The 27,698-nt window shown below is 63.4% G+C and overlaps 3 protein-coding genes across 11 annotated transcripts in view; 2 read left to right on the forward strand and 1 right to left on the reverse strand.

The window, feature by feature from the left end:
* Positions 1 to 42: 42 nt before the first annotated feature.
* On the forward strand, positions 43 to 3,174 carry RCE1 (Ras converting CAAX endopeptidase 1). 5 transcript variants are annotated; one of them, XM_032357578.1, is made up of 8 exons: positions 43 to 251; positions 389 to 491; positions 588 to 671; positions 924 to 1,002; positions 1,511 to 1,678; positions 1,807 to 1,878; positions 2,105 to 2,210; positions 2,508 to 3,174. In XM_032357578.1, the coding sequence occupies exons 1-8, from the start codon at positions 67 to 69 to the stop codon at positions 3,055 to 3,057; spliced, it is 1,347 nt and encodes a 448-aa protein (XP_032213469.1). In that variant the 5' UTR covers positions 43 to 66; the 3' UTR covers positions 3,058 to 3,174. The 5 variants fall into 5 exon arrangements, with proteins under 5 accessions (XP_032213469.1, XP_032213470.1, XP_032213472.1 ...); XM_032357579.1 differs by having other exon boundaries at positions 2,094 to 2,210; positions 2,508 to 2,866; XM_032357581.1 differs by having other exon boundaries at positions 2,148 to 2,210; positions 2,508 to 2,866.
* A 1,617-nt stretch (positions 3,175 to 4,791) lies between these two features.
* The window catches only part of PC (pyruvate carboxylase), a 96,590-nt gene continuing 73,683 nt past the window's right edge, over positions 4,792 to 27,698 (reverse strand). For 4 of the 5 annotated variants that reach the window (XM_032357563.1, XM_032357567.1, XM_032357566.1 and 1 more), the window contains 19 exons: positions 27,489 to 27,673; positions 27,109 to 27,274; positions 26,839 to 26,984; positions 26,610 to 26,727; positions 26,207 to 26,358; positions 24,601 to 24,719; positions 21,799 to 21,961; positions 19,334 to 19,516; positions 9,397 to 9,541; positions 8,975 to 9,064; positions 8,670 to 8,891; positions 8,046 to 8,202; positions 7,322 to 7,562; positions 6,959 to 7,208; positions 6,513 to 6,757; positions 6,249 to 6,428; positions 5,923 to 6,171; positions 5,495 to 5,635; positions 5,168 to 5,416 (listed from right to left, as the gene is read on the reverse strand). In XM_032357563.1, coding sequence (XP_032213454.1) covers positions 5,168 to 5,416; positions 5,495 to 5,635; positions 5,923 to 6,171; positions 6,249 to 6,428; positions 6,513 to 6,757; positions 6,959 to 7,208; positions 7,322 to 7,562; positions 8,046 to 8,202; positions 8,670 to 8,891; positions 8,975 to 9,064; positions 9,397 to 9,541; positions 19,334 to 19,516; positions 21,799 to 21,961; positions 24,601 to 24,719; positions 26,207 to 26,358; positions 26,610 to 26,727; positions 26,839 to 26,984; positions 27,109 to 27,274; positions 27,489 to 27,673 — 3,401 coding nt within the window. Of the gene's footprint in view, positions 5,417 to 5,494; positions 5,636 to 5,922; positions 6,172 to 6,248; positions 6,429 to 6,512; positions 6,758 to 6,958; positions 7,209 to 7,321; positions 7,563 to 8,045; positions 8,203 to 8,669; positions 8,892 to 8,974; positions 9,065 to 9,396; positions 9,542 to 19,333; positions 19,517 to 21,798; positions 21,962 to 24,600; positions 24,720 to 26,206; positions 26,359 to 26,609; positions 26,728 to 26,838; positions 26,985 to 27,108; positions 27,275 to 27,488; positions 27,674 to 27,698 lie in introns of all 5 variants that reach the window. The other variant, XM_032357562.1, reaches the window with a different exon arrangement.
* LRFN4 (leucine rich repeat and fibronectin type III domain containing 4) lies at positions 13,290 to 16,594 on the forward strand. The gene is made up of 3 exons (XM_032357568.1): positions 13,290 to 13,389; positions 13,859 to 15,217; positions 15,758 to 16,594. The coding sequence occupies exons 2-3, from the start codon at positions 13,869 to 13,871 to the stop codon at positions 16,317 to 16,319; spliced, it is 1,911 nt and encodes a 636-aa protein (XP_032213459.1). The 5' UTR covers positions 13,290 to 13,389; positions 13,859 to 13,868; the 3' UTR covers positions 16,320 to 16,594.

The raw sequence follows: 27,698 nt of genomic DNA on the forward strand, positions 1-27,698 counted from the left end.
TCCGGCAGGCGCGGGTCGAGCGCCAGCGGGATCGCGTCACTGGTGCGCGCCGCGGGTCCGGGCGCGATGGCGGCGCTGGGCGGGGATGGGCTGCGCCTGCTGTCGGTGTCACGGCCGGAGCGGCAGCCCGAGTCGGCGGCTCTGGGTGGTCCGGGCCCTGGGCTTTGCTGCTGGGTGTCAGTGTTCTCCTGTCTCAGTCTTGCCTGCTCCTACGTGGGCAGCCTCTACGTCTGGAAGAGCGAACTACCCAGGTGCGGGGGCTGCGCGCGCGGGCGGAACCCGCGCCTCCGCGAGGCGGGGCTGCGGGCGGAGCTTGGGAGAACCGGGGGCGGGGCCGCGCCGTCCAGAGGAGTCTGGGGGCCCCCAGAACTTACTGCTTCCTCCGTAGGGACCACCCTGCCGTCATCAAGCGGCGCTTCACTAGCGTCTTGGTGGTGTCCAGTCTCTCGCCCCTCTGCGTGCTACTCTGGAGAGAACTCACAGGCATCCAGGTGCGAAGGAGGTGGGGCAGAGGGCAAGAGGGGGAGGATCTTTGGGGTCTCTAGGGGAGAGCGAGCTAGACTGATGTCTCCTTTCCTGTGGCTCAGCCAGGCACATCCCTGCTCACCCTGATGGGCTTCAGGTTGGAGGGTATTTTCCCAGCAGCGCTGCTGCCCCTGCTGCTGACCATGGTGAGTGCTCTTATTTTTCTCTTGGTATTAATGTGATTTTTTCTTTCCATGCCCCCCTTTTTTTAATCCTCATTGTGTCCGTCTTTGGACTGAAAGGTAACAGAAATTGTGAGATGGCCCTTGTTCCTCGGGTATGGATGGGTGGGAAATCCTGAGACCAGGAGGCTTGAAGTTTCGTGAGGCCTTTTCTGAGCAAGGGCAGTGGATTATGGCTTAAGCCTTTCCTTTGATCGCCCGTTTTTCTGTCTCCAGATCCTTTTCCTGGGCCCACTGATGCAGCTCTCTATGGATTGCCCATGTGATCTGACAGATGGGTTGAAGGTTGTCTTAGGTGAGTCCTTAGGGCTGAAGGAAAAAGTAGGCACAGGCAGCCCAGTTCAGTGGAAGACGGGAGTAAGCGGCCTCCTGGTGGGACTTGGACAGGAGATGAAGATGTTCTCTCTATAGCTTGTCTTAACATGTAGCAGATGGCCTGTTAAGAGTTGGTTTCTGCATTCATGGAGGTCCCTAGGAAGCTGTAGCAGTACTTTGTGTGGACTAAAGACCTTTTTTCCTTAACATTTGACTACTTCAAATCAGAGCTGGTCTTGAGTTCTGATTTGATATTTCCAGAATTTACTACCAGGATATCCTGCCTCAGTTACTAATACCTTTCTTTTCGGTCCTCTTGAAACATTTGTTTTATACTTGGTGTGGTAACAAAACTTGACTGTTCTTTGTTCTCAGGAGTATTGATGCCTGAGTTTGGCCTGGGAGAGGTTGTGGGAGAGGGGCCCTGGGAGCCTCTAGGATCTCTGCTCAGTAGCTAATCACTAATTCGTTCTGGATCCCCTCCCTAGCCCCTCGCTCCTGGGCCCGCTGCCTCACAGACATGCGTTGGCTACGGAACCAAGTGATTGCACCCCTGACAGAAGAACTGGTATTCCGGGCCTGTATGCTGCCCATGCTGGCGCCATGCACGGGCCTGGGCCCTGCCGTGTTCACCTGCCCACTCTTCTTTGGAGTTGGTGAGTTTGTCTAACCAAGTCCTGTTGAGATGCTCCCAGCACGAGCACCAGAAATGGGGTTTGGAGCAAGGGTGCGGCCTGTGACGCAGTTGTCGAGGAATGAAACCTAGTTCTTGCCTTCCTCCCAGCCCATTTTCACCACATTTTTGAGCAGCTTCGTTTCCGACAGAGCAGCGTGGGGAGCATCTTTCTGTCTGCAGGTGAGTCGTAGAAACCTTGCCTGGGGCAATCCTGGTTTGAGTGTATAAGGGTGTCCCTGAAGGCCGTTCTGGAGGAAGACTCGGGAACAGAGGGATGTAGTGTGGGAAGGGCCCCTGGCCATGGGAGTTGGGGCATAGAGGACAGCCATAGGTCCTGGGGGAGGCAGCCACTGCCTGCAGGGGGGAGGGGGTATCTCTGGCTGATGGGTGTGCAGTGCTGGGGCAGAAGAGCGTGCAGCTGTGGTCACTCGAGGCCTCCCCGTCTCCAGCGTTCCAGTTCTCCTACACAGCTGTCTTCGGTGCCTACACTGCTTTCCTCTTCATCCGCACAGGTTGGTCCTCAGTCTCTGACGGGTCCCCCGCCCCGGGGGAGCTCGGGCCCACAGGAGTGGGTGGGAGAGTGGGAATGCTGTGTTTGTGGTAGGAGCGCCAAGTGTCTTCCACTGTCGTTGAGACAGGCAGAACCAGGGCTTTCAGTCTGCTGAGGTGGGAGAGGTGGAAGGGAGCAGAGGCCCTGTGGTGTGTGGGCGGCCATTCATCTCCTGTTTCAGGAATGTGGGTGATTAGCCCTGGAAGGGCCCTGAGAGGGGTGGGGATGCTCCAAGAGCTGCTCTGTCTCCCCTCCCTAGGACACCTGATTGGGCCGGTTCTGTGTCACTCCTTCTGCAATTACATGGGCTTTCCTGCCGTGTGTGCTGCCCTGGAGCATCCGCAGAGGCGGCCCCTGCTGGCAGGCTATGCTCTGGGTGTGGGACTCTTCCTACTTCTGCTCCAGCCCCTCACGGACCCCAAGCTGTACGGCAGCCTTCCCCTTTGTGTGCTTTTGGAGCGGGCAGGGGACTCAGAGGCTCCCCTGTGCTCCTGACCCCTGCTCCTGACCCGTGCTCCCATGAACTCTCACGGGCTCCCCAGCCCCTCCCCACCAGGGGGTACTGCAGGGGAGGAGTTGGCTGGGGTCCCCGAGATCTCAGGAATTTTTGTAGGGGATTGAAGCCAGAGCTAGTTGAATCCCAGGGACCAAGAGAAAGGAGCAGATATCCAAAGGGTGCAGCCCCTCCAAAGGAGGTTGAGGAGCAGCTGGGAGTGAGGGGACAAGGGGCAGGTCCCAGGAGCCGTGCACTCCCTTCCTCACTTTGGACTGCTGCTTTTCTGAGCTCCTCTGCCCCCCTCTGCCTCTGAAAAGCTGCTCGGGGGTGGAATTTACAAAATCCCTCCCCCCAACTTCCCAGGGTTTTCTCATTGTCTTTTTGCATCAGGACTTTGTATTGAGATATTAAAGAGATTTAACTTGGGTAACATGGCCTTGGATCTTTGGGAATCAATCTGTTTGGGTTCTTGTGTCCTCACCACCTTTCTTAGCTACTTTAAACCCTAAGCTCTGGGCAGTTCAGCCGGACAGGCCCAGTACCTGAAGTAAAGGGCAGGATGGGGTCCTCTGGCTGCCTTGGGTCTGCAGGCACAGATGCACCTGGGACTAGAAGTGCCAGGTGTGAATTCAGCTCGACCTAGGGCCTGATGGCTCAGGATCAGGGAATGGAACCTCGGGCACTGATCCACGGTGGAACCTCCAACCTGTGGCCTGAGACGACAGAGGGCTGACTGGGCTCTCCACCGGGACCTCCCCGAAGTCTGCCAGCCTCACATTACATAAGGAAGAACAAACACGTTCAGAATGGGAAAGGAACCAGCTCAGTGTCACCTGGGAGTAGAGGCTTTTCTGGCTTGGACCTCTGCCACTGTGCCGCTAGTCTGGTCCCTGGAGGAACTCAGAACAAAGACTGCAGCCCTGAGAGCATCAAGTACCCCGCTGAGCAACACTGGAACTCAAGGTTCATTCTTAGAGCTTTCTAGTGCTCTACCTGCCCTTCTGCTTGTGTTTCGGATAGTCTTCATTCCCAGCCTCTGGAACTTGAACTTTTAAGGAGTATTATACCTTGAGGTCTCACTCTAGACTGAAGATGGTTGCCCGTCCCGTCCCAAGCCTGGTGGTTGAAAGGAAATGGGTGTGCAGTCCCTCCCCAGGGTACTGTGGGTTTAGCTGTGGCTACGCGACATTCACCTGAATCTAAAAGGTCATCATGATGGTCACACCTACCTTGCTGTGGAGAGCTTTCCTGTCTTCTGGCCTGTTGGGGAGGCAGAGGAGGTGAGCATGGCCCTACTTTAGAGGGTACCTTTGGAATCTTAGGGTCCAAAAAGGAAACCCAAAACTGTCCCCAAAATTAGGTTGTGGTACCCCAAAAGCACGGGGCTGTGCTCTACCCCTTGCTCATGTTCCTGCTCAGTAACTGCCCAGTGCCCCCCATGTCACCTCTCCTGTGGGCGCTCAGGATGGGCAGCCATGCAGTCGGTCTGCTGTCCCCCTGCAGGTGAGGGGTTCTCCTGGAGGCTTGGTTAGGGAATGGGCAGAATGAGATCCTGAGACTCAGCCCACTACTCCTAACCTCCCACTAACACCCTCCTGCCCACCTCCAGAGTTTGGTGCCTGTTTACATCTCGGCCTCAGCTAATGGGGTGGGGGGTTGGCTCTGAGTTGAGGAAGTAAAGCACTCTGGTGGGGAAGCAAGGCCCCTGACAGATTGGGTCTGAACCCTCACCCTCTTACTAGCTCTGGGGTCTTCGACGAGTTATTTAACCTTCGTAGGACTCCATTTCTCTTTCCATGAAACAGGACTGACTCACTGCGTTCATGGGTGTTGAGTGCTTAGAGCAGCAACCCTTCCCACAACTTCTTAGCACAACTACTCCTGTTTGGGGTGTAAACTGCAGGCACTCCGTGGTGGCTGAAGCCAAGGCTGCTGTTCTCTCTACCCTCCAAGGAGGAAGACACAACTGACCTGCCCCTGCCATGGGGAGTCCCAGCAGGCAGCTCTGTCCTTCTGCTGAGTGGCGCTGCACAGGACTCGGTATGGAGGGCAGGGGAAGCCAGTTTTATTGAGCAAAGTTCTCGGGACCTGGAGCCTAGGTCTCCTCCCAGGAGACAGGACCCCTAAACCTGCTCCCCCAGGTCTTCGGCCCACCTACACCACCACCTGTAATCTCCAACGAGGACAGGACCCTTGTTTGGCAAGAGATGACCATGTGAGCAGCTGTCCAGCAGGGAAGAGACAAGGCTGGAGGAGGGGAATGTGCCACAGCAGTGTGTCTCCTGCCACAAGCAGCTGAGGACAGGCGCTCCAGGGCTAGGCCTTTCTGCCCCCGGGCACTGTCTGGCCTGGGCCTGCCCTGGCAGCACAGTGTCTATGGAAGGCTTGGGGTGGGGATGGCCAGGCTGCCGACCTGGGGCAGATCACTCAATCTCCAGGATGAGGTCATCACCCTCCAGTGTCATATCTGTGGTTACGTGGACCTTGCGGACAGTGCCCTCCATGGGGGACGTCACCACAGTCTCCATCTTCATGGCACTGAGCACACAGAGGGGCTGGCCCTTGGCCACCTTGGCCCCAGCTGCCACCTTGACGTCTATCACCTTCCCGGGCATAGGCGCCCCGATCTGGCCCTTCACGTCCTTCAGGGCCTTGGGATGGAAGTGCATCTCCTGCAGACGGGGCGGGGGAGGCGTGAGGCGCAGGCCCTCCCCCTCCCCACGCCCTGCCCGGCCCCGGAGGGACTATACCTTCATGGCCTGAGTGTCCTTGACCAGAATGGACCGCAGCTGTCCGTTGAGCTCAAAGAAGACCTGCCTCTGGCCGGCCCGGTTCAGGTCACTCACAGCGAGGGCTTTGATGTGCAGTGTCTTGCCCCGCTCCAGCTCCACCTGCAGGGAGGGCCAGGAGGCTCAGAGCTGGGGGTGGGGACAGCAAAACACACGCCTGGGCAGAGCAGCCCCCGGAGCCAGTCCCAGGCCAGTCCCCCAACCCTGGGCCTCGGCTCCTCACTTGCAAAGGCCTAGCCTCCTGGTCTCAAGGGGTGCTTTGGGGACCTACAGCTTGTGAGGCGGGGTGACGGCCAAACCAAAGCCTGGAGCTCTAGCTGTGCTGGTGTCCTTAGGGATTCAGGGGCAGGGGTCCTGGGGGGCAGTGTAGACAGGTGCCAGAGCCTGACCTCAAACTCCTCTGCAATTCTGGGTCCCTGCAGGAAGAGGCGGGTATTGAGGCTGTCCACGGGGCCAAAAGTAGCCGTGAAGTCCTTGAAGTGGGCAAAGACATCTGGATATATGGCCGCTGAGAGCACATCCTCTGGCGTCACCTCCTCCCCATGCCGCTCTATCAGCTCCTTCTCCAGCATCTGCAGATCCAGGGGTGGGAGGGAGGCTCCAGGCCGCCCCTCCACCCTTGGCAGGTCCTTTAGCACCTGGGGAGCAAAGCAGGGGGTCAGGTCTGATGCTTACACCCAGCCTCCCCCTCCCAGACTGTGCTGGGCTTTCCTACCTTAGAGCGAAAGGGCTCAGGGAATCCCCCGTGGGGAATGCCAATGTAGCCCTGCAGGAACTCTACCACGGAGCGGGGGAAGGACAGTTCTTCTGCCTGGGCTTCAGCCTCCGCCCGGCTCAGCCCATTCTGCACCATGAACTGGGCCAGGTCCCCCACGATCTTGGAGGACGGTGTCACCTGAAAAGAAAATCCCCTGGGTTAGGACACCTGGTGCCTTATGGATGCCCAGAAGCAGGGATAAGAACACTGGGGAAGGCTCACCTTGATGAGGTCGCCCAGCATCTGGTTGGCCTCTACATAGGCTTTCTTGACCTCCTTAAACTTGGAGCCAAGCCCCATGCTGTGGGCCTGGAAGTGCAGGTTGGTGTACTGGCCCCCTGGGATCTCGTTCTCGTATACGTCCGAATTGCCAGACTTCATGGTGGCCGTGCAGTCAAAGGCCGCGTACAGTCCCCGGGCCCCCTCCCAGTACTCACTGTAGTCAAACACACGCTCCAGAGGCACCCCTGCAGGGAGGCCAGGGAAAGAGCCTAAGCTCCCAGGTCCTCTTCCCGGCACCCCAGGGCCAGCTCAGGTCCCAGCTCAGGTGTGGGTCACGGAAGGCAAGGTCAGGAACTAACATCTGGATTCTAGCACAGGCCAGACGCCACCAGGACTCTGAGGGCCACAGCTGGGAGGGGAGGGTCATGCACCCTCGCTGTTCCTACCTGTGTCCAGGGGAGTCCCTCGGGTGCAGGCCACCAGGGCCCCCATGCTGGGCTGTGACGTCATCCCGGACATGGAATCAGCTGCCACATCCACCACATCGGCCCCAGCCTGGGCACAGGCCAGCATCGCTGCCACACCTGCCCCAGATGTGTCGTGGGTGTGGATGTGCAGCGGGAGGTCGGGGAACCGGTCCCTGAGGGAGCTGACCAGCATGGTGCAGGCCGCCGGCTTCAGCAGCCCCGCCATGTCCTGGGGCAAGGAGGAAAGAAAAGGCGGTAAGGAGGGGGCGAGGTGGGGTTGGGGGAGGCGGGCAAGGGCCTGGGGGGGGGGCCTGGGGAGTCCTGGGGCGGGGGTCCAGGCACCTTGATGCACAGGATGTGGGTGCCGGCTCGCACCAGCTCTTCGGCCAAGCCCATGTAGTACTGTAGCGAGTACTTGGTGCGGCTGGGGTCGGCCACGTCCCCGGTGTAGGAGATGGCGGCCTCCACCACGCCGCCGGCACTGCCCGCGGCCTCCATGCCCAGGAGCAGATTGGGCATGTAGTTGAGGGAGTCAAAGACCCGGAAGACGTCCATGCCGTTCTCCTTGGCCACCTCACAGAACCTGAGTGGGCAGGAGAGCCCGAGGGTCAGTCCCACCTCACGGCCCGCCGCACCTCCCGCTCCGGCTCTGCCTGGCAGGGGGAGGGGCACCCACCGAGCCAGTGTGTGTGTGTGGGGGGGCGCCCCGGGGTGGACAAGGCCTTTTCTGGGGTAGCCTAGGCTGGGCAGGGTCACCCCAGAGGCACGTGGCCCCCCAGAGCTGTCCTGCCCAGGTCAGAAGACAGCGGGCCAGCCCCCGCGGGAGTGACGGTCTGAGCGAGAGAGCGGGCACCGAGCGAGCACTCGCTCCCGCGAGTTTTTAGTCCTTCCAGTTCTCCAAGCGTCAATTCTACACTCCACGAGATGCCAGATGGCAGCCCTCGCTGGGGACAGCTAGGAGGCTCAGCGCCAAGCCCCCTGCGGGGAGCACAGGCCATCGCAGTGTGCCGCAGCACCCGCAGGGTCATGCGCCAGTGTCTGCCTGCGCCCCCGACCCCAGGCTCACTTGAAGACCACGTTGTCGGGGTAGTTGGTGTAGCCCACGGCGTTGGCCCCCCGCAGCAGCATCTGGAACGGGATGTTGGGGATGAGCTCCCGGAGCTCCTGAAGCCGCCGCCAGGGACACTCGTACAGGAAGCGCATGGCAACATCAAACGTGGCTCCTGCGCGGGGACCGAGAGGCCCAGGTCAGCCCCTCACTCCCCTGGGACTCCACCACACCCTGCAGCTCCGCGGCCCGAGCCCCCGGCCCGCACAGCCGTCCCGCACGCCTTCCGGACCCCCCACGTTCCCACCCCAGCCCCTGCCCCAGCCCTTGCAGACTTTTCCCTTTGCGGCTCCCAGGGTAGCTCAGATCAGTGTCCTCTGCGCCCCCTTTCACAGCCCTGCGGCCAGTTTTCTGTGCTGGGATGAGCAAGCTGGTGGCTCCTCCCCGTCTTTGAGCTACTGGGGTCTCAGCTCTGTGAGGCGTGTCCGGAGCAGGCACCAGTCGCTGCTAAACAAATGAACACACGCCTCGCGCACCCCCCCCAGATTTCCTTGGTGTGAACGTCTCTAGCTTCTGGAGTGGCCACACTGATACCCAATTCCTTCCGGGGGTTGCCCCGGCCTCCAGCCCTCCCCGGCCTACCTCCCCAGTTCTCTATGCTGAAGAGGTTGCTGAAGTTGTGGGCGACGTAGGGGGAAATCTTTTTGAGATCGTGGGTTCGCACGCGAGTGGCCAGCAGGGACTGGTGGGCATCCCGGAAGGTCGTGTCCATCAGCAGCAGCCCCTGGTGGTTCCGCACGGCCCGAGCAAAGCCCTCCGGCCCCTCCCGCAGCAGGATGTCTCGGAAACCGGCCGGGGGCGGGCCTAGGGCAGACCGGGGTGTCAGCAGCTGTCCCGCAGGCAGCCACCTCCTGTCTCCCCGAGTTGGCACAATGAATCTCACCTACCTATGGGCACCGCGGGGACAAGAGGGTCCGTGGGGCTGGGGTTGGCCTTGACAGGGATTGGGGTGCTTGGGCCATTCACCATGACATGACCTAGGGAGGGAGGAAGTGGTGGATGAGGACAGGCGGGGGAGAGTCCCACAGGAGGGCAGAAGTGACAACGGATGGGCCTGGGGATGATGGCTCCTCCCGGACCCCCAGGCCTCTCCAAAGCCAGGGCCTCCTGGATCCACGCAGTGGGGACATACTGACGGCCGCACGGACGGAAAAGGGGGCATCTCCGAGATCAGGAGCAAGGAAGGAGGTGGGCAAGGTGGGAGGGTGAAGCCAAGGAGGGCAGGGACCGTGGGAGCTGGGACTCTTCTAGGCAGGGGGTCGGAAGCAAGGCCTCTGGGAGGGGAGAGCAGGGCAGTCCGGGGTCAGACCGAGGTAGTGCAGCAGCTTCTGAGCCCGGTTCTGCGCAGGCCGCAGCTGGAACAGGTCCGGGTTCTCGTCGATGAACTGGGTGTCCACGGTGCCCGCCAGGAACTGCTGGTTGTTGAGCACGTTCTGCAGGAAGGGGATGTTGGTCTGCAGGACAGAGCGGGGGAGCGTCACCATGTAGCACGGTTGGGGAAGAGGCGGCCGAAGGTGCCAGCCACCCTGGGCCAGCAGAGCCCCCCTTGCCACCCTGTCCCCCAGGATACTAGGCTGAGGTCTGAGGCCTCCCTGTGGGATGACACTGTCCCATCTCACCAACCCCCTATCCTGGCCAAGTGGCCTGAGTGTCGGAGGGCTGAGCCCACCCCCCCGCCCGTCCAACCGTGCTCCCCCCAGAACAGGTGCTGAATCACTTCCTCCTTCCTCAGTGATCTGGAAGTTCGTTCCTCCCTTCCACACAGCCCAGGGAACGGGTCAGGCCTTTCCCACAACACTGCGACACACGGCAGCCATGCTACCCTTCCCCAGCCATGCTTCTTGACAGATGTCCCTACGCCCCCCACCCCCAACAGCCGTACTCGGGCGGCCTCAGCTCCATCGTGGCGGCCAACTCCTACGGCGCTCTCCCACCTGGGCACTGTTGCCCTGGGCTTCCGAGACCTGCTGCTCTCCTCCCCAGTCCCCACTGGGGGCTCCTCTCACCCCTGCAGGACGGAGTTCTCAGAGCTGTCACTGGGCCTCTTCTCCTCACACAGCACATTCTCCCCGGGTGCCTCATCCTGGACTTCCAGCTCCTGAGCCAAGACCCTAAAGTGGAAATGCCTCCTGGGCACCTCTCCTTGTGTGGCCCTCACACAAGCTCACCATGTCCGAAGTCCGCTTCCCTCACCCGCCGTCCTCTGCCTTCTGCTGGGTGCTCACTGGCCACCCCGTTACCCCAACCTACGCTCCATCACGCCCAGCAGCCACTCCTGTGTCACTGGCCAGGCCAGATGGTTCTACCATGGTCACCTCTAGACTCTATGAGCCCTTGTCTCCAGACATGTCATCTGCCAGGCTTCAGAGTCACGGCCCCCTCCAGCCACACCGGAGTCGCCTCGTGAGCTCTCATGCCGCCACACCTCTGCATCTGCCTGGTAGGCTCTTCCAGGAAGTCTGAACTTGAACGCCTCTGGCAGTACCTCCCCCTCTCTAGCCGGCTTCCGTGGGATCAGCTGTTGCCAAGTGCCTCCCGGGCGTCAGCTTTCGCTTGTCTGCGCTCTTCCTACACCTGCGAGCCCTGGGAGCGTTCTGGGGCAGGGCTGCTGCAGGACGTGCCTGTGTCCACCTGCTTTGTGCCCAAGGGCCCTCTTTTTCTTTTTTCTTTTTTTTTTTTTATTTTATTTATTTGACTGAGAGAGAAGGAAAGGGAACACAAGCAGGGGAAGTGTGGAAGGGAGAAGCAGGCTCCCCACTGAGCGGGGAGCCTCATGCGGGGCTTAATCCCAGGACCTTGAGATCATGACCTGAGCCAAAGGCAGACGCTTAACCCACGGAGCCACCCTGGGGCGCCCCCCCCAAGAGCCCTCATTTCTACTCATTAAACTACTAGGTGGCAGCTTCAAGCTGAAGTTGGGCAAGTCCAACCCAGAAGCCACATGGTGGCCTGGAAGCCAGCACGGAGACATGTCCCATGACTGCGCCGCCTCCTGGGTGGAATTCGAGCATGCACTGCCTGTGACCACAGGCAGTCACTTCAGATAAGGTATCTGTGTGTGTCCTCCACTCATCATCTCTGTCGGCAACTTCAACAGGGACTCATGCTTCTGGGCCCTGCTGCTACTCCGAGAAGTTTTACCTGTCACCCCCTCCACCCTGGGCTCCTAAAGCCTGGAAGTCCAGACGGAAAGGGTGCCTCCCCCAAAGTCACTGCGGAGTGGGACTCCGCCAACATTATTGCCTCATGCCTCTCTGGTGCGACAGATCGGCTATCTGTCCCTGAGACTAGTCCCTGCCCCTCCTAAAGAGATGGAGCTTTTCATCCGGCCCAAGGCACAGCATGTGAGAAGATACAAGCAGCGAAGCCATCTAACGAACCTAGAACCACATGCGGAGAAGAGGGATTCTCCGAGGCCTCCCCTGGTCCACCCTCCGTTCCCCCATGTGTAGACCCCTCCCCCTTGGAGATTTTGTGGGGGATCAGCCATCCCTATGAACTGGGAGCTCAATGCAGGCACAGCCAGGACTATCCGTTTCTGATGTACCCCTACTCTCAGCACAGAGCGGCTTGTGACGGATGCCAGCAGACTTTGTTCCGAGCAAATGACAACTCTCCGGGAGGTGAAGGGAGGAGCTACCCCCACTGCTGAGCGCCACAGTGGACCTGGGCTAGACTCCAGTGCCTTCCTTCTGCAAACGCAACAGCTGAGGCCCTGGGAGCAGCAATGGTCAGGAAAAGCTTCCAGCTGCCAGGCAGCTGCGCCCCTCAAAGGCGACATCTCTCCTCTCGGCCCCACGACGCACGTGCGGACGTGTCATTCATACCCCTTGGCCAAGACGAGTGAAGTGTTTTCAGCGGTTCAATAACTTGCCTAAGGTTACCTGCTGCACGGGGCAGAATCGGAATTCCGTTTCCCAGGGGTCCTGGCCCCCCCAGTCCCTAGGAATCACGCCTGGAGGGAAGGGGCAGGGGCGCAGGTGGGGGTGTCCGGGGAGCCTGAGGACTAGGAGATACCTGGAGAAGTGGCGACTCGCTTCCCGGAGGACCAGAGCGCGCTGGCTGGCTCCGAGCACTCGGCGCGCCCACCGGAGCCCCGGCCCTCCCAGGGAGGAAGCCGGGAACCCTCCTCCCACCGCACCCCCGGCCGGGAGCCCCTTCTTAGCCCAGAGGAGCTCACCCCGGGGCTACCTCCCAGCCGCACAGCCTGACGGGGGGGGGGGGGGAGGGAGGGGCCGCGGGCTCGGCGAGGACCACTGACGCGCGGCTGCGAACGGCGTGCTGCCGCCGGCCTGCTGGGAAGCGGCGCCGCGCCGACCAATCGGGCCGGAGGCGGAGACCGGTTGGCTCCCGAGCGTGCCGGGCGGGGCGGCGAGGCCGGGCGGGGGAGCGAGGGGCGGGGCGCGGCACCAGCCGGGAGGCCGAGCCCTCTCCGCCCCACCCCGCAGCCGGCCTGCCGGGGGCGTCGCCCCAGCCCCTCACCGCCCCCCCCCAGGCCCCGTGCCTGTTGGGGACCCTCCACGTGACTCGGTGATGCAGAACGGTTATGACCTTCAGCGTGTGTCTGTAAGGGTCCCAACAACAGTGCGGGTTTGCGCCCGGCCCTGCCTGTGGGTGCGGGGACGTGTGGGTGTGTGGGCATGTGTGGGTGTGTTGGGGAGGGTGCCCGGCGACATGTGACAAAGACTCCCGTCTCTGGGAGATGGTGAAGGGGCCCGCGAGCCGGCGCTTTGTCTGGCTGTCTGCGGAGTGACGGCTGGCGCGGCGGCGGCGGGCGCCCGTTCGGTGCAGGATGCCGGGGCGCCAGGGTGGCCGGGGGCGCGCGCGCCTGTGCCAGGGTGAGTGCGCTGCGGCAGCGCCGGGGGACTGCGCGGCGGGCCCGCGCCAGCCCGGGCCTCGGGCGTGACCGGGAGCCACCCGTGGGCGCTGCAGTGGCCGCGTGTCCCCGTGACCTCAGGAGCCAGCCGGCCCGGGTGGATCCCCGTGCGCCCCTCCCTGTCCGCCCTCCACGTGCGAGTCCGCGGAGCGCGTGCTCGCCGGCGCGCACCCGCCTGCCTGTCGCTGCCGCTGCCGCCGCCGCCGCCGCCGCCGCCGCCGCCGCCGCCGCCGCGAGCCGCCGGGAAAAGGTGCCGGGAACCGAGAGAGCCGGGGCCGCGGGCCCGAGCGCCATGGGCAGGAGGGCGCGCGGCGGGCGGCCGGTCAGCCCCGGGCCTCGCCCCCGCGGGAGAGCCGCCTGGAGTCGGCAGGGGCTGGCCAGGCCCACGGGGAGGCCGGCCCGCGCCCCTTGAGCTACAGACACCAGGTGAGGGGGCCGCGGGGCACGGCAGCGGTAGCTGGCCAGGGAGGGGCGACGGGCCACGGGAGGGGCTGGCGGGGGGGACGCCTTCTCTGGCGGGGGAGGGGATGGCGCGGAGGGAGGGGGCTGGCGGTTCCTGGAGACGCCAGAGAAAGGAAGTTCCGGGACCCTCCCTGCTCTAGTGCCCACCTCCGCTTCCTGCCTCATGCTGCACCTTGTCCCCAGAGCCAGGACCCCCCTACCCGCTTGGGAAATGTGACCTTTATTCCGGGGGGCCTGGCCCTGCAGGCTCCAGCCTTCTTTCTGCCCCTGGGGGAGGGGGAGAGTCCTGGGGCCTCTGGCCCTGACGCCACCCCCCCAACACACACACACATACCCAGGCCAGGCTCTGGACTGGCCCTTGAGACTGGGCAGTGGGCACAGGGGGCACCTGCACCTGCCCCACCTGTGCCTGGGCTCCGGCCCTTCCCTGCAGGGCGCTCACCATGGCCCCGCCACTCCTGCTGCTGCTGCTGGCCAGCGGAGCGGCCGCCTGCCCACTGCCCTGTGTCTGCCAGAACCTGTCTGAGTCGCTCAGCACCCTCTGTGCCCACCGAGGCCTGCTGTTTGTGCCGCCCAACGTGGACCGGCGCACAGTGGAGTTGCGGCTGGCGGACAACTTCATCCAGGCCTTGGGGCCGCCAGACTTCCGAAACATGACGGGGCTGGTGGACCTGACGCTGTCCCGGAACGCCATCACCCGCATCGGGGCCCGCGCTTTCGGGGACCTGGAGAGCCTGCGCTCCCTGCACCTGGACGGCAACAGGCTGGTGGAGCTGGGCTCCGGCAGCCTCCGCGGCCCCGTCAACCTGCAGCACCTCATCCTCAGCGGCAACCAGCTGGGCCGCATCTCGCCTGGGGCCTTCGACGACTTCCTGGACAGCCTGGAGGACCTGGACCTGTCCTACAACAACCTGCGGCAGGTGCCCTGGGCGGGCATCGGCGCCATGCCCGCGCTGCACACCCTCAACCTGGACCACAACCTCATCGACGCACTGCCCCCGGGCGCCTTCGCCCAGCTCAGCCAGCTCTCCCGCCTCGACCTCACGTCCAACCGCCTGGCCACGCTGGCCCCCGACCCGCTCTTCTCCCGGGGCCGCGACGCCGAGGCCTCGCCTGCCCCCCTGGTGCTGAGCTTCAGCGGGAACCCCCTGCACTGCAACTGCGAGCTGCTGTGGCTGCGGCGGCTGGCGCGGCCCGACGACCTGGAGACGTGTGCCTCCCCGCCGGGCCTGGCCGGCCGCTACTTCTGGGCCGTGCCTGAGGGCGAGTTCTCCTGTGAGCCCCCGCTCATCGCGCGCCACACGCAGCGCCTCTGGGTGCTGGAGGGCCAGCGGGCCACACTGCGGTGCCGGGCCCTCGGCGACCCCGCGCCCACTATGCACTGGGTCGGCCCTGACGACCGGTTGGTTGGCAACTCCTCCAGAGCCCGGGCTTTCCCCAATGGGACCCTGGAGATTGGGGTGACGGGCTCCGGGGATGCAGGGGGCTACACCTGCATTGCTACCAACCCTGCCGGCGAGGCCACAGCTCGGGTCGAGCTCCGCGTGCTGGCCCTGCCCCACGGCGGGAACGGCAGCGCGGAGGGGGGCCGCCCGGGGCCCTCGGACATTGCTGCCTCGGCCCGCACCGCCGCCGAGGGCGAGGGGACACTAGAGTCTGAGCCAGCTGTGCAGGTGACGGAGGTGACTGCGACCTCAGGGCTGGTGAGCTGGGGGCCGGGGCGGCCTGCAGACCCCGTGTGGATGTTCCAGATCCAGTACAACAGCAGTGAGGATGAGACCCTCATCTACCGGTGAGGGTGCGGCCCGCAGCCCCCGCATGGCTCCCTACGGCCCTCAGAGCCCCCCTCTAGCCCTCCCAGACTTGGCCACTTCCACACACCCCTCCTCAGCTTCTGAGCTCCCTGCAGGGAGGGGGCGAGGGGGGCAGGCACCAGGGAGAGGTGGGAAGTGCCCCATGGGGTCCTCAGTCCAGGCCTCTTGGCATTTGGTCTCTGTGCAGAGGCGCACAACCCTGGGCCGCGCGCACCGCCTTCTTTCTGGCCCTGGCCACGTGCCACGTGCCTCCACACCACCTCCCCCGCTTGCCCTGGGCTTGTGCATCCACACACTCGCCCGTCCAGCCCCGTGCTCTGTCCCCAGCTGCACACACTCACGCCTGTCTTGGTTTCTCGGCCTTCTGGAGTAAACCAAGGCCCAGGTGGTCCCAGGGGAAGGGAGTGTTCCCAGGAGGGAGCTGGGAGCCGGGGGTGAGGCTGGGGGCAGGTGCCGAGGGAGCGGGGGCTGGGGTCAGAGCCCGGACCTAGGCTCTGACCACCCACCCCTGCCCACAGGATTGTCCCGGCCTCCAGCCACCACTTCCTGCTGAAGCACCTCGTCCCCGGTGCCGACTATGACCTCTGCCTGCTGGCCCTGTCACCTGCCGCTGGGCCTTCCGACCTCACAGCCACTAGGCTGCTGGGCTGTGCCCACTTCTCCACGCTGCCGGCTGCACCCCTGTGCCACGCCCTGCAGGCCCACGTGCTGGGCGGGACCCTGACCGTGGCCGTAGGGGGTGTGCTGGTGGCTGCCTTACTGGTCTTCACTGTGGCCTTGCTGGTTCGGGGCCGGGGGGCCGGGAACGGCCGCCTCCCCCTCAAGCTCAGCCACGTCCAATCCCAGACCAATGGAGGCCCCAGCCCCACGCCCAAGGCCCACCCACCACGGAGCCCACCACCGAGGCCGCAACGCAGCTGCTCCCTGGACCTGGGAGACGCCGGCGGGTGCTACGGTTACGCCAGGCGCCTTGGAGGGGCCTGGGCCCGGAGGAGCCACTCTGTGCATGGGGGGCTGCTCGGGGCAGGGTGCCGGGGGGTGGGGGGCAGCACGGAGCAGCTGGAGGAGAGTGTGGTGTGAGGGGAAGGGAGTGAGCCCGGGGTGGGCTGGGGAAGGGGCACAGGGCCTGGGACCAGCAGCTGCTGGGCCCGGTGGGTCAGCACGGCCTGGGAGTCCCTCCTGATTTTACCCTTGGTACCTCAGGCCTCCTTTGTACTTGGCAGGACAAGGGGCCCTTGCCCCAGTTCTGGCCTCCAGGCCCGCATTCCTCTGACGGGTGCTCACAGCCGCCGAGGCAGGGCTGCAGCCACCAAGCGGGAGTCTTGTTTTTCTTTATAATAAAATTGTTGCGTACACCTCCGTGCTAGCCTTGTCTTGTCCTGCTAGGCTCCCTGACAGGGGAGGGGGACATGTGGGCCAGTAGACACCCCCAAACAAGACAGGGTCAGGTTCAGGGCCACTAGCCCCACAGAGGTGGCCCAAAGAGCTCAGGGTGCCCTTGGCCTTGCCTAACGGCAGGTGCTTGGGGCTGGCGCCTCCTGTCCCAGGTGAGCCAGACCGGCCCCTCGAGAAGGGGAGGGGCTGTGCTGGAGCCCTCCAGGCCCTGTGCCTGCACCTCTCAGTGCAGAGAGCACCCCTTCCTGGCACGACATGGGCAAGATGGGACGTCCTCGTGGAAGCACGGACGCCGGGCAGCACAGAGGGCCATGGGCACGAGGGCCACAGCACCGCCCTTCAGGGCGAAGGGACCTTTGGCTGGCAACACTCCAACTCTGTATAAAGTTCCCATGGCTTCCACTGGAGACCGCCTCACCACTTCCCAGGGCAGCTTCTGGATTTGTACACTGTTACCTCGGAAGGACTGGAAAGGCTTAGAATTCCACTGCTTTGGTATCAGCCCAAGACCTGGAAGGTTCGTCAGTCCTAGAGGTCCTGAGCACCAGCTGCTCCACTGATTCCCCCCGACCCTGCTTCTCCCCGAGGCTTCGCTCTGGGCTTGTCTGGAAAGCCTGAGTCAAATGGTTGCTGAACACTGGAGCAGCAGACGCTGGGATGAGGGGGCACTGCCCTGCTTTTGTTCCCCACCCCAACAAGCTGCAGTCCGGGGGGCGCGGCCGGGCCCTGCTCTAACTCCCCTTGACCAAGACCCCTGCCGGCCTCTGGCCCTGGGCACAGTCCCGGCTCCCAAGCGTCAGCTGGGAGGATCCGATGCTCCAGACACGAAAGACAGCGGACGTGGGACTCTCCACGGCGCTCGGCCCCCCCAAACGCTTTAAGAACATGAGATGCCTGAGCGCCAGCGCAGATGGCAGACACCGGCACCCCACAGCCCGTGATGCGGCCCAGACCACAGTGGCCGCCACACCTGTGCCAAGGAGCACACAGTGCCCGTGTGTGAGGCCTGCCGGGTTCCAGCGGGCAGCCCGCGGAGAGCTGGACGACGGGCATGTGCGCGCACATGTGGGCCGCCAAGCCCCCACCCCGGCGTGTCTGCGGTTCACACACACGTGAGCCCGGACACGGCCCAGGGGAGATCCCGGTTTAAATAGATGAAACAAGGTCCTCTGCGGAACAGCACGAGAACGGGAACCCTCCAAGGGGCCGCGGGGAGAAGGCGGAGGCGGGCCTGGGGTGTGCCAGGCAAGGAGCTGCCGGGCGTGGACGGCTCTCGATGTGGCAGGAGCCCATAGCTTTGCTGGGGTGCACATCTGGGGAGGACTCTGGTGCCCCAAGGAACCAGAAACATACGTCCCACAGCTGGCCTTCCCACCTTCCTCCTGGTGAGCCCCGGGACCCCCGCCTCCCTTCTCTGCCCTCAGCGCCCTAGGGCAGGAGGTCCTCATGAGCCTGCCAGGCTGGGGGACGGGGAGGGTCCGATGACCTGGGCACACAAGCGTAGGGGCCAGCGGTAAGGACAACAGGCCAACGAGGGCAGGCGGGTGAAGGGTGGGGTAGTCGGGCCCCATACAAGGGTCATGGCACATACTGGCCCCCAAAGCTTCCCCAGGACACCATGCTGGAAACATCAAGGCCCCTCAGGGAGGACGTCACGACACACCTCTGTGTGCGCAGGAACCCCCACACCAGGAGCCCGGAGGCTTCCCACGGGAGAGCACGGAGACCCCAACACTTGGGGAACGGCGACCGCGTCTGAGGTGGGCCACGGGCCTGAGGGGAGACGGCTGACCCCCCACTGGCTCTGCAGGTCCCCTGCCTCCCTCCTCCCCTCTCAAGTGCTTTTTCAACAGGCTTCTGCACCCACTGGAGCCCCTGCCAGGACACATCAGAGCCGCGCCGGTGCGTGCAAGGGCGGGCCCCGGGCACCGCGAGAGGACAGAGGGGCTGGGCGGCACAGTCCGCTGCGGGCGGGACCCTCCTCCCTGCCCTCGTGCCGCAGGGCCTCTGCAGGCAGCCCCTGGCCCGGGGATGCCCACGGATACGCAGGCAGAGCCGGCCGCCGGGCAGGACAGCATGCGCCTGTGGTTTCGTCTCCGGCTACAGACACAGGGAACCAAGAGGCCATCGAGGATGTCAGGTCCCTGCCTGGCAGCTGGGCCCCGTGCCTCCCCCCGGCCTCCCTCAGACCTCCGGCTGCAGCCTCCTCCCCTGGCTGTCCCAAAGGCACCCGACATGACACCCACGTGCCAGGCCATGGGACGGGGCAAGGAGGGCCGGCGGGGGGCTCACTTTATGCCAAGGGACCTCTTCCGCACGGGCTGTGCTCTCTCACCCAGGGTCTTCCTGGGACTCAGAACCACCTGGCGAGCGTGTTCAGAATGCAGGCTCTGGGCCCCCCACCCCAACCGATGAGATCAGAATTTCCAGGCGGGAGCCCCGTGATCTGCTGACCGGAAAGCCTCCAGGTGATCTCCCCTAAGAAGGACAAGCAGGAGCATGGGGCTCCCCGGAGCAAGACTCCCGGCTCTGGCCGAGGGCCCCAAGCACCCGAGCACCCGAGAAGCCCAGGCCCACTCCCAAGGTGGCGGAGGGGCCCAGCCCCAGCAGAGCAGCCAGGAGAGTCGCCGTGCGGCCAAGGGGCAGGCCTTGGGCGGGACTGAGCACCTGGAAGGCAGGCAGAGCCGAGGGCCTCTCACCTTTACACCTCGGACCCGGAACTCGGCAAGGGCTCTGCTCATCTTGGTGGCAGCCGTAGGGTGATCTTTGCCGTGCGCGATGACTTTGACGAGCAGGGAGTCATAGTGCGGGGAGATGACAGCCCCTTGGAAGGCCGACGCGTTATCCAGGCGGATGCCCATGCCCTCTCCGCTCCGGAACACCTGTGGACGGGGGTGGGCAGAGTCAGGAACCGGGTCGGGAGCGGAGTCCGGATGCGGCCCCCAGTCCAGGCTGGACGTGTGCGGGTGGGGCCGGGCGCCAGGCCTAGCACAAGGGGCGCCAGCTCTGGCTGGGGAAGTTCTGCCTCATTCCCGCCAGTGAAGCCCGGGGCATCCCGCCTTCTCTGGCTGCCACATGGTCACTGCATCCTTCCCCTGAGAGAAGCTGGCAGGGGAGGAGGCGAGAAAAGGCGCAGGGGAGGACCCACCCGGCCAGCCCCAGGCCCGCACGCCGCGAGCCCAGGGCGGATGCAGAGCCTCGCAGAGCACAGAGAGGGGCCCCTGGGCAGGCCGCAGCCGGATGCCCTGACCTTCCTCCCGTCTGCATGACCAACCCCCCTGCCTCTTAGGCTCACTGATCCCATGGACATCTGTGCCCACCACATGCCAGGCACCGAGGTGAGCAGTTCAAAGAGGACCCCTGATCCCAGGGGCTCCCAGGCTGCTGGGCACGGGCGGACGAACAAGGAAATCGGACTGGCGACAGGGACGTCGCGGGACATGAGCGGGCCAGGGAGGGAAGACAGGCCGCGGGGTTTTAACATACGCTGTGAAGCGATGGGGAAGCCCTCAGTGTCCCCCCACTTTCCCTTCCTTCCAAAAGGGGAGAATGGGAGGGGGAGGGCGCAGAGGCCGAGGAGATGCCGAGCGGGGAGAAGGGCCGGCCCCGGGGCTCTCAGGAGAGCAGGTCCGGCCCGCACGCTCCGAGAGGGAAGCAGGGCAGAGCGGCGCGGGTCCTGCAGCCGACTCGCGGGGGCGGGCGGGGGTTCCAAGTCCACGGCTGGATGGGACAGGGCCCCGGGGGACAGAGGTTTAGGCTGTCTGGGGTCACAGGTACAGACACGAACACCCGTGACGGGGCCCGGGGTGAGTCCCGGCAGGGAGAGCCCACACCCGGGCCAGGGGACCCCCGTGAGGCACGGGGGGGCGGGGGACGGGGAGCGGAAGGGACGGCCCAGGGGCATGGGACACCCACTGCACCAGGGTTCTGCTGCAAAGGGACACAGGCCTGTGTTCGATAAAAAGGAACTTAATAAAATATTTAAGGGCGAACACTCAGCTGTGAGCAGGCACTGTCAGCTAAAAATATTCTGTGGTAAACCAGGCTCCGAGGAGCCAGAACGTGGAAATGGAGGGGAGGAAGGCCGCGGGCCGTCGCAGGGCTGCCCCTTCCCCACTGAGGGCAGACAAGTCAGGGCCCCCGCTGGACAGCATTCCGGCCTTCAGGCTGGCCCCCACCTACAGGCTTCGATTGTTCCAGAAATGGAATTCCAGTGGCAGCTCTGCCTCAAGCCTCCCGGCTCCGCAACGGTCAGAATCCAGCTCTCCCGTTCCCTCCCCGCATCACCTGTTTCTCAGAAGCCTAGTATCCGCCTCCAAATCAGCCTGGCCCTCTCCCCGGGCCAGAACCTGAGCTCTCGCACAGTCCTGCTCCCTCAGAGGCTCCAAGCAGATGGGGAGGTGGTAAAGCAGCAGAGCTGGCAGCAGTGCCGCTGAAGGTTCCGGAACATTCTCAGCCAACGTGAGCGAGAGGACCAGGGACGCGCACCCGCAGCTCAGAGGGTGCCTGCCCCGGGCCTGCGCAGGGACGTGAGTGCGGAGGGGAGGGGTGGGGGAGGGAGGGATGTCTGTGCTGAGGAAGGGGGGCAGCACAGCAGACACTCCCGGGGACAGAGGCACGGCGGGGCCCACCCCCACGTCTGCCCACTCGGCCCCTGGCGCCCCGAGGCGGCCTCCTCCCTGCCCTCCACCATCTCCCTGGCTCCCCCCTTGATCCCTACTAGGCCCCTTGTTCAGCTGGGCCCTTCCACTGGCACATCCGGGCCCCGGTCCTTTGCCCCAGCCCGCGGGGCCTGCCTGGCCGACCACACTCCCTCGGACCGAAGGCAGGAGGGAGGCCGCTGCTCTGTCCGTGGGGTCTCGCAAGAAGCTGAAGTCAAGGGCCTGGGCTTCGTTTCTGGGGACCCTGCATTTGGCTCCACCCACTGGTCTGCTCCCCGGTCCACGGGACTCCCTTGCCGGTGTCTTCGCCTGCGCTCCCGGCCGTCTCCCCCAGAACGCTCTCTCCCTGACCCTTGGACCGAGCCCGGCTCCGGTCTACCCTCAGCCGGCCTCAGCCAACCCCGGCCAACCCCGGCAAGGGTGCTCGTGCCTGGCCAGGCCCACAGGAGGGTCTCTCTGCCCCGACAGAGACCAGGGTGTGCGCCGTGGGCAGGCGGGCGTACCTCGATGCGGCCAGTGTCCGGCTGGAAGCTGCGCGCGGGGTCCTCCGTGGTGACCCGGCACTGGATGGCGCAGCCATTGATCCGGATGTTCTCCTGCCGCAGGCCCAGGTCGGGCAGGCTCCGGCCCTCGGCCACGTGGATCTGGGCGTGGACCAGGTCCACACTGCAGGGAGGCGCAGAGCGTGAGGCAGGGGATGGACGGGGAGAAAGGTCCCCACCCGTCTGCGGACCCTTCACCAGCCTGGGTGGCAGGCTCCCTCCAGCCAGACCAGCATCCCCTGCCCCCGGCCCAGGGGACAGAAGTCCAGGCAGCTGGAACAAGGAGGGGCGGCCGGGGAGGGCTCCGCTGAAACGGCTGCGTCTGCCTGCCCCGGAGCTCGCCACCCAACGCCCCCTCCCCACGCCCTGCCCTACTGCCTGCGCAGGGCCCTTCTGTCCTCCGGCCTCCCCCAAGCCCTCCCTTGATCAAGCCGGACTTGAAGCCTCAGACACTCCACGCGGAGAGCCGTGTGCACTACACCGAGAGAGGCGGGGGCTGTGAGTGCGGGGCTGGCTGACATGGGAACGAAGGGCTGTTGGGAGGGTCCGTGAGGGGATGCGCAGCAGTGAGGATGCCGCCGTCCTCCTGGGATCCGGGCCTCGGCCGCACCTACACCCCAGACCGCACCCATGGAAGACCTCAACCTCAGTGCACAGAACTCTCCTAATGCGTATGATTTATAAGTTTGGCCTCATGGACTGCAAGGCTCCTAGGGACAGTGACAGATCCAAGCGTAACAGCTGTTTCAAAAACAAAACAGAACAAAATAACAAAAAACTCAAAGTTTAAAATGTATTGTCACTGAGGCCTGTTGACAGGGGCAGCCTGTAACCGACACCGGCAGCTCTCCCCTGGCGCCCTGTACTTCCTGCTGGAGCAGCAGCGCCAGCAACTGCGTGCAGCCTGGACTGAGGCTGGGCCTCCACTGTGATGCTCTGGGAGTCTGTCACTCCCAGCTGAGGAGCCCGAGGGTCAGAGAGGCTGCAGCTCGCCCCAGCTCTGTGTGGGTAGTGGCTGGGGAGGAACCTGCACCTGGTATGACACAAAACCCCCATTCCCAAGCTGGCACAGATGTCCGTCCTGAACAGAGCAGGCCTGCGGCTGGCCCGAGACACACAGCATGTTCACCATGGGGCAATCAGGCCACGTCTCGTGGAGCCAGAGTCAGATGCCTGAGCGTCCACCTCAGCTCAGGCTTTAACCTCGAGAGGACAGAGTCTGAAGCCTCCGCGCATCTGTTGGGCACAGGCAGGCCCCCACAGCATCCTCAACCTCAGGAGAGGGTCGGGGGAGGAACAAACTGTCAGGAAAGTTCGGGTGAGAGGGACCGGCCCCGAGCCAGGGCTTCACACTTCAATGGCTCAAAATAGGATCTTGAAACTACTGGGTGGTTTACAAAAAGGGCAGATTTTTAAGTGTCTCTACTCAGTGCTTGTGGGAGCACAAACGGACACAATCTGTGGCTCAGGGAACCACACAGGAACCGTCTATCCCCAGGACTCTTTAGAGGGGAGGGAGAGATCTACGCACCAAGACGGAAACGACCCCCCTTATGGGCCTCAGAAACAAGCAACGACCCGACTGCCTAGCATGAGAGGGGCTGGCTACTTCCCTAAGCTACGAGACACGCACACCTGCAGTTCGGAGAACAGGGGCTTGGAGGACGCCTTCCACAAATACGGATTATAAAAGTACAACAGAAATTCTCCACGTAACGTCTCAGTTGCGTCCAGCTGTTTACAGAGTCAAGTAAGGAGATGAAACAAAACCAGGACAGTTAAAGCAGGAACAGGCAATGCTGGGCTGGCCGGACCTGGGCCTCCGGCTCACCTGGAACCCGGGAGACCACACCTTCCTCCAGCGGGCCTGAGCCTCCTCGGCATCCCGGTTCCGAGAGAGGGGGATCTCAGTCTTTTTTTTTTTTTAAGATTTTATTTATTTATCTATTTGTCAGAGAGAGAGAGGAGCGAGAGTGAGCACAGGCAGACAGAGTGGCAGGCAGAGGCAGAGGGAGAAGCAGGCTCCCTGCCAAGCAAGGAGCCCGATGTGGGACTCGATCCCAGGACGCTGGGATCATGACCTGGGCTGAAGGCAGCTGCTTAACCAACTGAGCCACCCAGGGGTCCCAGTCTCAGTCTTTTTTTTATTTGCTCCTTTATTCTTTTTTTTTTTTAAGTTTTTCACTTTTTTTTTTTTAAAGATTTTATTTATTTATTTGACAGAGATCACAAGTAGGCAGAGGCAGGCAGAGAGAGAGGAGGAAGCAGGCTCCCTGCTGAGCAGAGAGCCCGATGCGGGGCTCAATCCCAGGACCCTGAGATCATGACCTGAGCCGAAGGCAGAGGCTTAACCCACTGAACCACCCAGGCGCCCCTGCTCCTTTATTCTTACAATAGGGCATATAATACTTCTCTTTTTTTCTCTCTCTCTTTTCTGAGAAAGAGAATCACCTTAAGCTGGCTCCATCCCAGGACCCCAAGACCATGACCTGTGCAGAAATCAGGAGTCGGACGCTTGACCCACTGAACCACCAGGCAGGCATGCCCTATGTAATGCTCTTCTAATGGTAATTTTTGTAAAAAGCAAACACCTAGACCCCTGACTGCTCCCCAGTACAGTGGAGACGTGCTGAGCTCCCCAGGAGCCTCTGGCGTGGATTTTACTGGCCATCCAGAAGCTGCCCCGTCCCAGTGGCTGCCACCCACTCCCACAACCCCATCCTCCCCCCCCTACCCCCCCGCCACCGCGCCCGCCCCACTCACTCGGTGATCTCCTCGGTGACAGTGTGCTCCACCTGCAGGCGGGAGTTGACCTCGATGAAGTAGTGTTTGCCATGTTTGTCCACCAGGAACTCCACCGTGCCCGCGTTCTCGTAGCCCACCTGCGGGACGGCCGTGTCAGTGGGGCTGACCGCCACTTTGGCTCAGCCACAGCCATCGGGCCGCTTCCCTAAGGATCAGACCGCCACGTGCCCCACCCCAACGGAGGGCACAACCAGTCTTGCCCCCGGAGAGAGCGCTCGCAGCCCCCACAGCCCACGGCCGGGCCCCTGCCTGCACGGCTTCCCGGGCCCCGGCCCGGGCCTCTGATGGCTGCACCTGGCTTGTCTGGGGCACGACGTCATGAGCTGCCACCGGCCCCGGACTCGGTCCCCTCTCCCTGGAGGACAGGCCCCACCACGCCTACCCCAGCCTCTGCTGGACCTTCTCATTCTCGGAGGGTTCCTAGAAAGTTCCCCCTGCTCTACTCACCACCACCTCTGGCCAGGACCCAAAGAGGTGTCCTCTGAGAGGAACCAACAGTGATGATTCTAAGGCAAAATTCAACCCTCATTCCAGTCTCACTCTGGTCCTAGCAGGACCACAAAATAGACGACAGTCCGCTCCCTCAAGTCGGTTACAGAGTGACACACGTGGCCTAAGCCAATAAATTAGACCCAACTCCAGGTAAGCTTTCTCCTCCTACGAAATAACCCAAATGTCAACTCCAAATCAGATCCTGACCAAGCCTATTAACTGCGGCTGAGACCTCTGCCCAGCGCTGACCCTGCCTCTCAGCCGGGGAAGGTCACGGAATCATCTGCTGCCCAGGAGGTCTGAGAGAGCACAGTTCTAGAAAGACAGCAGGACCCGGGCCCACCCTGTCCGCTAGGGAAGGCAGATCTGAGCAGAGGCTCTCCCTCAGGGCGCCTGGAAGGGGCGGTAAGGATGCGGACTAGGTGCCTGAACCCGGAGAGGGGGTGGGCTCGGGAGGGCCCAGAAGAACTGACAGTGGGACCCCTGCCACAGGCCTGGCCACGACAGGTGCTCTCTGGGCAGGCCGGCGACAGGTCACTGCTGGGGGAGCCAGCTGCCATCTCCTGTCTCTATGGCCAGCAGAGCAGAGACTGGCGCAGGAGGACCTGAGGACTCAGTGGGGGGCAATAAATGTGATGCGGGGAACACTCGAGAACAAAGGAGAAGAAATGCCTTAGCAATGTTTCTTATCTGAACAGAATGCACTGGATCCCACTCCTTTCGTTCCAGATGAGTCGGCGCCACGCAGAAGCTCTGTCTGTGCAGAGGGAGCGGCCAGTGGCCTCTTTCCCTCCCGCTTCTCAGCCTTCCTGGATCCCAGGCTTGGTCTCTGCGCCTGGCACCTCTGCTCTCACACAGCGAGGGTCCCAAGGACCCCGAGTCAGCCCTTTCTCCTCCCAAACAGTCCCCACCCCGCCTCCAGGAGCCAGTCACGCAGCCTCCCGGCTCCCTGGCAGGCTGTCCACCTCCAGACAGGGCCCCTGGCAAGAGGCCTAAGCTGGCGGAGCCAGAGGGAGCCACTAGAAAGGTCTATCCACGTGATAGACCATCCCCGAAAGGCCCTGCCCTTCACCTGCTTAGCAAGTTTGACGGAGTCACTGGTGAGCCTTGCCCGAAGCTGGGGGTCCAGGTGGGCAGCGGGGGCAATCTCGACCACCTTCTGATGCCGCCGCTGGATGGAACAGTCTCGCTCGTACAGGTGCAGAATGTTTCCATACTGGTCTCCTACAGTGAAAGGGAGACTCAGCTTCTCCAGGCATCTGAACACCCACCAACCGCCGTATGACTACGAGGCCAGTTGACGCCCACTCCCAGCAGTCGGGGCAGCCAGGACAGAAACCTCCACCGCCAAGGCCCGGGCCCTGACCGGTGCGGCCTCCACAGCCTGCCTTCCTGCGGGAGGGGCTTCCCGAGGGACGGCTCCTGGAGATCAGCCGCCCTGAGCCCGGAAAGCGCCCAGGGACGCCCCCACTCACCCAGGATCTGCACCTCGATGTGGCGTGGCTTCTCAATGAACTTCTCCACAAACAGCGCCCCGTTCCCAAAGGCGGCCAGAGCCTCTGAGTAGGCCCGGTTGTAGTTCTCCTCCAGCTCCTGAGAGGGCAAGCGGAGCTCGGTCTCTCCCTCTGCAGGACCCCCGCCCGCTCATGGAACCCCAGGTCTGCTCTGTGGGTGGTTTCACAGGCCAGCTGGGCTTCTGCTCACCTCATAGCTGTGCACGACCCTCATGCCGCGCCCCCCGCCCCCATAGGCGGCCTTGAAGATAATGGGGAAGCCGTAGGTGTTGGAGAACTCATGGGCCTCGTGCAGGGAGGTGATGGGGGCATCTGTGCCAGGGACCACGGGGACACCTGTTGGGAGACAGGCACGTGGGTCCTCTGTAACAGGCTGGAATCCTGCCCAAACCCGCCACCCCCTCCTCGGACAGCCCCTCTCGAGCCATGCGGCCCCCAGAGGCCTGTCCACCACACGCACCTGCGGCAATGGCGATGGCCCGGGCCTCCACCTTATCTCCCATCTTGCGGACCACCTCAGGGCTTGGCCCAATGAAGCGGACCCCGGCATCCTGGCAGGCTTGGGCAAAGTCTGCGCGCTCCGACAGGAACCCGTAGCCAGGGTGCACGGCATCAACATTGTTTTCCTGGGGACACGAGCAGTCAGAGGAAGGCAGCGACTCTCCAATTCCTTCCCACAGGCCGAGAACCATAGCCGTGGCTCGCACACCTCCCCCCGCACCGTGCTTGGCCCATCCATCGATCCATCCACCCCTTCATTTAGCCATTCCCCTACACACAGACACTTACTGGGGGCCGGTCTGGGGGCCAGGCCCAGCACGCAGGCCCAGCCCCGCTCACCTTGGCTACTTTGATGATGTCTGGGATGTGGAGATAGGCCTGCACTGGGGCGAGGCCGCGGCCAATGAGGTAGGCTTCGTCTGCTTTCTGTCGGTGCATCTGGCCTGTGTCCTGCTCCGAGTACACAGCCACAGTGCGGATCCCCAGCTCCGTGCAGGCCCGGAACACACGGATGGCGATCTCGCCTTGGAGGGAAGGGGCAATAGACAA

The sequence above is a fragment of the Mustela erminea genome, chromosome 9 (assembly GCF_009829155.1).
Source record: "Mustela erminea isolate mMusErm1 chromosome 9, mMusErm1.Pri, whole genome shotgun sequence".
In the NCBI taxonomy this organism is placed as follows: domain Eukaryota; kingdom Metazoa; phylum Chordata; class Mammalia; order Carnivora; family Mustelidae; genus Mustela; species Mustela erminea.

Coding starts and splice junctions, on each gene's coding strand:
- LRFN4 (XM_032357568.1), top strand. CDS start 13,869: ATGGCCCCGCCACTCCTGCTGCTGCTGCTGGCCAGCGGAGCGGCCGCC. Junction 15,218..15,757: donor GATGAGACCCTCATCTACCG/GTGAGGGTGCGG, acceptor CCCTGCCCACAG/GATTGTCCCGGCCTCCAGCC.
- RCE1 (XM_032357578.1), top strand. CDS start 67: ATGGCGGCGCTGGGCGGGGATGGGCTGCGCCTGCTGTCGGTGTCACGG. Junction 672..923: donor TGCCCCTGCTGCTGACCATG/GTGAGTGCTCTT, acceptor TTCTGTCTCCAG/ATCCTTTTCCTGGGCCCACT. Junction 1,679..1,806: donor CCCACTCTTCTTTGGAGTTG/GTGAGTTTGTCT, acceptor CCTTCCTCCCAG/CCCATTTTCACCACATTTTT.